The sequence below is a fragment of the Cottoperca gobio genome, chromosome 9 (assembly GCF_900634415.1).
Source record: "Cottoperca gobio chromosome 9, fCotGob3.1, whole genome shotgun sequence".
In the NCBI taxonomy this organism is placed as follows: domain Eukaryota; kingdom Metazoa; phylum Chordata; class Actinopteri; order Perciformes; family Bovichtidae; genus Cottoperca; species Cottoperca gobio.
This window is the reverse complement of record NC_041363.1, coordinates 16,700,600-16,709,766: the sequence shown is the minus strand read 5'-3', so window position 1 is coordinate 16,709,766 and position 9,167 is coordinate 16,700,600. Positions and strand designations below refer to the sequence as shown.

General features: G+C 39.9%; 1 protein-coding gene across 1 annotated transcript; it reads left to right on the top strand.

The window, feature by feature from the left end:
- Nucleotides 1-1,161: 1,161 nt before the first annotated feature.
- Nucleotides 1,162-7,982, top strand: LOC115013310 (creatine kinase U-type, mitochondrial-like). The gene is made up of 10 exons (XM_029439518.1): nucleotides 1,162-1,190; nucleotides 3,609-3,783; nucleotides 4,177-4,375; nucleotides 4,460-4,555; nucleotides 4,670-4,891; nucleotides 4,997-5,082; nucleotides 5,942-6,065; nucleotides 6,285-6,419; nucleotides 6,526-6,651; nucleotides 7,739-7,982. The coding sequence occupies exons 2-10, from the start codon at nucleotides 3,632-3,634 to the stop codon at nucleotides 7,853-7,855; spliced, it is 1,257 nt and encodes a 418-aa protein (XP_029295378.1). The 5' UTR covers nucleotides 1,162-1,190; nucleotides 3,609-3,631; the 3' UTR covers nucleotides 7,856-7,982.
- Nucleotides 7,983-9,167: the final 1,185 nt, after the last annotated feature.

Genomic DNA, 9,167 nt, shown 5'->3' with positions numbered 1-9,167 from the left:
TTTATTGACTCTCATCGAACATATTTATCAGCTATGATATCAAAGTGAGGAAACGCTGTTGAATGTGCTTGTACAGTTAGAAAAACTGACATAGTCTTTGTATTTGTTGCAGGAAATAATATCAGAGTGAAGGAAAGGGAGAGAAAAAGAGTGGAAAGAGAAAAGTGGTACGCCTTAAATCTCAGACAAGTTGAGCAAGAATTGGATCTGCTGGTGGCAGTTGTAGGTTGTAAGCATTTGTCTCTCAGTGGGAGTTTTGTAGCAGATCAACCAACACGACTCCTGTTTCCGAGAGACAGATAGATGACAGGTTAGTCGAAGTTTAGCAGAACCCTGTGGGTGTGACATCTCAGCCCTTTCCAGTCAAATACAGCTACTCATTGGCATCGTGAAAATTAAGTAGAAGGTAGAAGTAGAAGGCTAGTATTAGGTTACACTCCCCATATTTATGTGCTATTGTCCCTCCTTGGGAAACTTTTGTCCACATGTCAAAAACTGGACTTTACACTGAGTGATCCAAACACAAGTGACGTACAGGAACATTATGAGGAGATGGATATATTCTGAGGAGGGCTGGTATTCCTCTCACCATTTAAGGTGACCCTGACCTACTTTTTGATCAGTTTTAGCACATGTAGCATACACAATATATTCATACTTACAGCTAATGAAGCAACAGTTAAACAGAGTTATGACTGTTTTGGGCACCATACAAAATACTGAATATTAGGGTTAAACCTCCAGCTTATTTTATCTTCTCACTCAATTTAAGATGTCATGGATAGGTGTTAGGAATTACTGCCTGACTATTGTTATGTTAACAATGTGTGTAAAGGAGCACATTATTTAAGGTTTTTGATGAGTGTCATGTGTATTTTAAACCATATTGTGAGTTTGATTGATTGTAAGTGTATGTGTGTGTGTGTGTGTGTGTGTGTGTGTGTGTGTGAGAGCATGCATGTGTTTGAGTGCATGTGTGAAGAGGCAGGCAGACATGCTGATTGACAGTAGAAAGAGGATTTTCTGTCTGTCGCCCAGTAAGAGGCTAATCCCGAGCCAGTGTGTCCCCATCTCTCTGATCCCATCTCTGTTCTTCACTCTGCTCTCATTCTGCAAACCGAGCGTCTCCAGACTGAGCTGCAGGAAACACAAAGGCCCTTCGCTGCCTCCACTCTTCAGACAAGCCTCAGGTGAGTGATGGACTTACCTTGCAGCTCTTTTTCTTGCAGCTATGCCATGTTTCTTGCCTCCTTATGCACACATGCTTCCCTTGGAAAAGTAAAGTAGTTTACACTTCCTCTCAAACATTATTCACCTCAAAGTAGAGGCTTTCTCTGAGAAAAGTGGAATATTCTGAAACGAGACAATGCATTTATATTGTTTGCATGAAGAGATAATTAGGATTAAATGTATGTTCAATATTTTTAATCGTCTAAAATAGAAATGTCAAAGAATGTATGCAGGTCAAGAGACTCCGATCGATTCCTCAGATGTCTCAGCCTTTTGTTTTTTACTTGCTCCATGGGTGAACATTTAAAGCACACTGTATAGCCTACACAGCATTATGGCTTCTTAATCTGCCTAATATCAACAGGATACAGCCACCTGTAAACAACTGCTCCCCTTTAATATGTCAAAGCAAAAATGTTTTTTTTACACCCATGACTCATTGTTGGTCTTACATTTAACATGTCTTTCCCCATTACAGAAAGGTCAAAGGGTACAGGTGCCTCTAGGTATTACTTTCCCTCTTCATTTAATCTTTTAGTCTAAGACACCCTCTAATTCTACCTTTCTTACCCTTTAAGCCATCATCATGACCTTAATGTGACCCTTAACACATCCTATACTCACTCCTCCTTCCTTTCTTCACCCCCCTCGCTTTGTCTCCTTTCCAAGTCTCTCTGTTTTTTCCCACAGTGGAAAGTCTTTCTCTGCATCCAAGGTATTTTTTTCCATAGCTCCTCTCAAACTCAATTTCCCCTCCCTTCCTTTCTCAATTTGACTCCCCCTTACTACTAGCCCACTCTCTGTCTCTATTTCCATTCCTGTTTAAACTCAGCTGACCATCAGAAAGGTTGTTCTGGGCTGATGCCAACTCTAAACTGGCACATCAGCTTAACCTCACCACTATAAATACTGTGTGTGTGTGTGTGTGTGTGTGTGTGTGTGTGTGTGTGTGTGTGTGTGTGTGTGTGTGTATGTGTGTGTGTGTGTGTGTATGGGGGAGGGGGGGGGTGTATTTATATCTACCAATAGGTGTTAGAAGGGCATCTCTCTCAGTATCCAATCACAAACCATCTGATCACCTGAGCTGGTGGCTCTCCTAAGGCGACCAATCAGAAGGCTTCTGTGTGCTTCCAGAATAATCTCATCACACAGACTGCTGCAGTATCTGTTACTTGAGCATTTGATAGGTTAATGCAATTAGTAGTTCAGTCTGAAGTGTGTTAATAAATCTTGATGTAAACTTAAGACGACTGTATGACAAACAGTGGGAAAATAATGACCAAATTCCATAATGTATCCTCACAAACTGTATCATGTCCTACTTTAATGTGACAATAGTCATTTAAAATTCAAAAGCCACAAACCCTGCTTCCTCCAAATATGTATTCACTAATATGTAATCACTGCAATCCAAAAACAATGTTTATACACATACGCAAAGCTCTCATGTCACTACGGTTAGTTGTACAACTACTCTGCTACAGATTGTTGTGTGTCTGCTCTCCTCTGTGTATGCGGGCAGTCTGGTTTAACAATCTGATTCCCAATTATCCGCTTCCTCTGAATGCCATCTGTGACATTCAGGCAGGATGCTGCGGTAAAGTTCAGGCTTAGTAGCTAAGTATGCTAAAATGTAGTGCAAATAAACATATACACATAACTTGACATTTATAACTCCCAAATGAGACTACAGCCAACTATAACCACAAGCAGTATAGGTATATACACGTCGGTATCCAATGGTACATTTAGTTACAGTACTTTCATAAGGGGGCGCAAATTTATTTTAGTTCACCCCTCTTTCCTCCACTCTGTCTCTGACTGTAGGTGTGTGTTTGCCACCCTTCGTGAAGTACAGCGGAGGAGGGAATGTGAATGCGCAAAGCAAAAAAAAGAAAATTGTAATACAATTTTCTTTTTTTATTGCTTTATCTACAAACAATTTTGCGACCCCCCTGCAGTACCCCCTGTTGAAGTCCTATGATGTCTATTATATTATTGGGTTATAATAATTGATGCAATAACATGGAGGCAAATTTGAATTACTTTATACTCTGCCGGGTAGCTTGTGAATTTCCCTGATGGGATCTATGAAGTCTAAATTTATCTTAAAGTATTATTATACCTAATCATTTATTTGTTGATTATATTTTGTATTATTAATCTGAATCTGCACAGTAACCAGCTGCTTAGCTTCTTAAATAAATACAATTGGGTAAAAAGTACAATGTTTGTCTCTGAATTGTAATGGAATAAAAGTATAAAGTATAAAACAATGCAAATATCCAAGTAAAGTACAAGTACTCTATAAATGTTTATTAAATATATAACACATAATGATGATGGAAAGTCAACTTTGCCCTCTGACCTTTCACCAGGTAATAGCCAAGACCACGTAACCATGGCAAACTCTTTCACCCGTATGATGTCTGGCCGTAACACGGCTGTGATTTTGGCCAGCGTGGGAGCCGGCACACTGACAACTGGTTACCTTCTCAGTGACAACATTGCTGCTGCTGCTGCTGCAGAGAGGAGGAAGCTCTATCCACCCAGGTACATGTGTGTGAGTGTGTATGTGTGAGGTGTTTCAATAATCACCTGTACAGCCAAAATACTGTTTCCATCAAAGAAGATATCAAGTCAGCGGATCATTTAGTTATCATTTTCAAACATTTTCGTGATAATATTTAAAGTTTTTGACACACAATGCATGTACAAAGAAAAAACCTCTTTGAAAACCATAAAAGACCATATAAAAAAATACCATATGTATTAAAAAAAACACATTTAGAAAACTGCATACATGTATGCTCATATTCTCTTAAATTGTATTTAAAAACATTATTTGTCTTAGAAAGGTTACGTACTAGACTGTGAATACAGCTCTACTAGTTTCTAGAGCTTCTTTGTCCAAACACTAATTTAGTTGTTGATAACGTTCTGCAGCGCTGATTTCCCTGACCTGAGGAAGCACAACAACTGCATGGCAGCAGCCCTGACCCCAACCATCTATGGACACCTGAGGGACAAAACAACCTCCACCAACTGGACCGTGGACCAGTGTATCCAGACCGGGGTGGACAACCCTGGACACCCCTTCATCAAGACTGTGGGCATGGTAGCTGGAGATGAGGAGAGCTACGAGGTTGGAGTTCATGTTTTCAGTGAGTTTTTGTGTCTTTGATCCTAAAATGAGATGGAAAACTGAATGTTTTATTTTCCCCATCAGGTGTTTGCCGAGCTCTTTGATCCAGTTATCAAGGATAGACACAATGGCTACGACCCTCGCACAATGAAGCACCCCACTGACCTGGATGCTTCCAAGGTTACACCTGCATTTCTCTAAACTCATTTGTTCTCTGTATCACATGGACGTGTCCATCCATCACTCCCTGCATCCACTCCTGCATAAAGTGACCTAATACTTTCTCCCAATCAGATCACCTCTGGAATGTTTGATGAGCGCTACGTGCTGTCGTCTCGAGTCCGTACCGGTCGTTCCATCCGTGGACTGAGTCTTCCCCCTGCATGCTCGCGTTCTGAGCGCCGCGAGGTGGAGCGCGTGACTGTGACTGCTCTGTCTGGCCTGAAGGGAGACTTGGCTGGTCGCTACTACAGCCTGGGAGAGATGTCTGACAGAGAACAGCAACAGCTTATTGATGTTAGTCCACAAACAAACACAAACTCACACAAGGTTCTGACATTTTTTTTATGGCCTTTGCTAACTAATTTCCCCGTTTCCTCTGTTCCTTTACTGGCCAATTAGGAGCACCTCCTGTTTGATAAACCTGTGTCACCTCTGCTCACGGCAGCTGGGATGGCCAGAGATTGGCCTGATGCTCGTGGGATCTGGTAAGACTAGGAGAATCTCAGTGTAGAAGAAACACTGCAGTATTTGTAGTATGGCTATAGTAACTGCATAGTTTGCATAGAGAGATTTGCTGGAGAATCGTGTATTTTTTCATTCACAACCATCACTAGTGTTTGGTTTGTGGAGGAATACCAGCCCTCCTTTGTGTATAGTGATAGAAACACATATAAAATGACTGCTAATCTGTGAACATCTTTATACCATAACCTCTCTTTCCTTTATTTATTTTTTATTTTTAGCAATGTTGCAGTGTCTTATTTGATTGCATTTATTTAGTGTTACTTAGGAAAGATTTGGGAATACTGTCTGACATCTGACACCATTAAGATCCAACACCGTACAGTACAGGATCAATATGACTGGAGAGAAGTGGCTCATACAGTAGAATTAAAATCACCAGAAAACAACAAGCTGATTCAGGATTACTACTAAAATTCAATGTGTTTTTCCATTTGATTTACAATAAATGGAAATGCTATTTTTCCTATGCATGTACTGCTTAATACATCACTCGTAGTATCCTGGCACACACTTGCAGCTCCTCCAGACCCAAACTAACAGGTTCTGTTTTAATTCCTTAATTATCCTTTTCACACTTTTCAAACAGCTGTTCTGTACTGATCAAATTTGACTCCCCTCTGCAAATTCTGAATGTTTTAATTTTTCCATTACCTTCATAACTCCGTCTTCGGGATCATTTCCAGTGCCTTCATATTCCATGACTGGCCTGACACTGCCGACATTTTCACTGCTGCATTATTCAATAGTGTCAGCATATCAGTACTAACCTGGATATCAAAACTGAATGGGAGTTTAATTCTGCCTTCCTGATTGTCCCAGGCACAACAACGAGAAGAACTTCTTAATCTGGATCAATGAGGAGGACCACACAAGGATCATCTCCATGGAGAAAGGAGGAAACATGAAGAAAGTGTTTGAAAGGTTCTGTAGAGGACTTAAACAGGTATGCATGTGTGGAGCGCACAAAATAGTTGCCTGCCATAATGTATTAAAACAAGACAATAGAATTATCACATAAAGAAATCACTTCAACCAGAGCCTTATCTGCTCTGTCAAAATATTAATAATATAATAATAGTATTTATTTCTCCAGTCTCTTGCATTTATATTTTAAATGTGTGTTTCAAAAAGTAAAATAAATTGTCTTTGTTGTAACTTTTAGGTGGAGCACCTAATTCAGGAGAGAGGCTGGGAGTTCATGTGGAATGAGCATCTGGGCTATGTCCTCACCTGTCCCTCTAACCTCGGCACTGGGCTCAGGGCTGGTGTGCATATCCGTCTGCCCATCCTCAGCAGGGTAATACAGGAAACACAAGTTCAATTCAAACAACACATATTTCCTCCAGTATTTTCAACATATTCTCATATCAAATGATTTAATGTGTGTACGGTTTATGATTTAGGACCCTCGCTTCAAAAAGATCCTGGAAAACCTGAGGCTACAGAAGAGAGGCACAGGAGGTGTCGACACGGCTTCTACTGGAGACACCGTCGACATTTCTAACCTCGACCGTCTGGGCAAGTCCGAGGTAAACACCCGAATAAGGCAGCAGCTGAAGTAAAAGTAGAAATGAGCAGCAGGCAAAGAGAGACAGAGTCAGACAGAGGACAGCAGACATCTCAACAGGTGAAGGTGTGAATAAGCGTACCCACTGCTGTTATTTAATCTGTAATCCAGGCGGGGATATGCCAGTTAAGGTTAAAAGACCTCTGTCTCCTGAGCTGAGGCTTTCCTGCTGCACTTCCTCACTAGCTGTGGTGACAGCCTCCAACAGGCACTACCAATTAAAGGCTGTTAAAGGTCAAAGATGGTTAAGGTTAGGGTCATGGCTGTGGTTAGAGTCTGCCAATCACAGTCAAGCAGAGCAAATCCTGCCTGAAAGGCTAAACTCAGGGAGCATAAGTCCCCTGGTGTTAGTTGAATTTGCCAGATATCTGCAGGTTATGGAGGAGTGGGTGGAGGCTTTCATGGCATCACAGCTGAGAACTGCAGAGAACTTAAACTGAAAGACTTATTGTTATTTTCAACAACCTGTCATGTAATTGAAAGAGTGCTAGTGTAGATATTAGATTAATTGTACGTAGAAGCATATGTACTTTTGTAAAACTCTTTATAATACAAGAGCAAAAGGTTCAAACTAAATTTGCATTGAAATGGATTTTATTTTTTTCAATATATACAAAATGCAATGCACACTGTGATCAACTGTCCACTTTTGATGTCCAAAAACACACACAGAAAATGACCCACACACATTTCCCAATTATTTTATTTTTCCAACAGATGGAAATGTGCATTGTTTTGTTGACTGCAAATGTATGTTTAAGTTAATTGTAAGTGAAAGGTTACTAAAGAAAACATATATACTGCATATACAGCATATTCACTTATTCACTTATTCAATCAAACCATCTTAAGTATAGTTCTTATACAATTAAATGAAGTCTTGCAGACTCTTGAGCCTCAGTGAGTAGAGAACCACTGAGTTAACTAAATGTCAGGACCATAGTCAATCATTTGTAATGGATATACATTCAAATGTAACCTGCACTTGTGTAACAACTATATACACATTGATCATATGATTTTTGACACTAGTTACCATGTATCCACAGGTCGAGCTCGTTCAATTAGTCATTGATGGCATAAACTACCTAATTGACTGTGAGAAGAGGCTGGAGAGGGGTCAGGACATCAGGATCCCCACCCCCATCGCTCAGTTCAGGAAGTGAACGTCACCTCTGCTGGGAATCCTGGAATAGAGCAGGCGCTCCAACCGCTGGTCGTTTAACTGTTGGTCTTACAAGATATTCGTTGCATGTATAGCACTGTGCTGACTGTACATGAATTTTAAACACAATAAACTCTCTTGATGAACTGAGTTGTATTATTGGCAAGTATGTTACAATGTTGGTAGTGTAACAACCTCTGTGGTGGGAATTAATAAGGATTTAAAGACAAATTCTCCAATATTTAATTAAAAAAAGAGGAAAGTCCCCCCTCCCCCCAAACAAAAAAGTAATAATCCAAATGTGTGTTCATTTTTCTTCTTTCCACTATAAATCATCTCTGGTCCCCCTGGACCTGCTACAACAGTAAAATGCTGTTTCTACATTGATGTGTCACTATGAATAATATAATATCTGACACAGACCATTTCTTATGCAGAACCAATACTTTTATTTTTCATACTTTAAGTACATTTAGCTTCTGTACTTCTTTTTAAGTAAGATTGTATTATTTTACTTACAATGGAGTACTTGTATCTTGTATTGGTACTTTTACCTAAGAAGAGGATCTGAATTCTGAACAAAATGTTAAATGAGATCAGAAAGTCTAAGTTATTAAACAAAATAATAAAATAGAGCTTTATATAGATAAAACAGAAAAGAAAGCACAACTCAAGTGCACACAACACATACTCAACACTCCCACTTCTATTTCCTTCCCTCCCCCAGACAGAGGCCACGGCCGACTGCCAGACCTAATAAGATGAGGCTATATTGGACAATAATGTCACAACCTTTGCAACTCTATAATCAAGTGCTGAACCGTTGCTTGTCCTGCCTCGCAAAGAAGATTGTAGCCACTGTTACTGCTGCAAATAGGTTCATACTATTCTTTGAAAAATAAATAAATATCATTAGGAATTAAAAAAGGAATAAGAAAATGTGCCCAAAGGATGGATAACTCCTCATCAGCTGGTGGCTAACCTGGCATTCAGAGCTCACCTGCCTCCTATACAAGGCCGGTAATCCTGGGGTAAAAGGTCAAGCTCATTACAGACACCAGACAGGCCAAACAGAGGTGGCTGGTTGACACTACAGTATAACATAGCCACTGTCATCTTATTTACATGCTTAGGAAAGAAGTAGGGATTATACTTTATAAATAAAGTCATACTGCCATGAGAAATTAGTGTTTTAATTATTTGGGTGAATGACCCTGTTAAATCCTGTTGCTTATAGAGTCTTTCTGAGTCGCTCTTCCTTTTCTGTCAGCAGATTAATGACGTAGATCTATTAATGCTATTAGAGATCTACA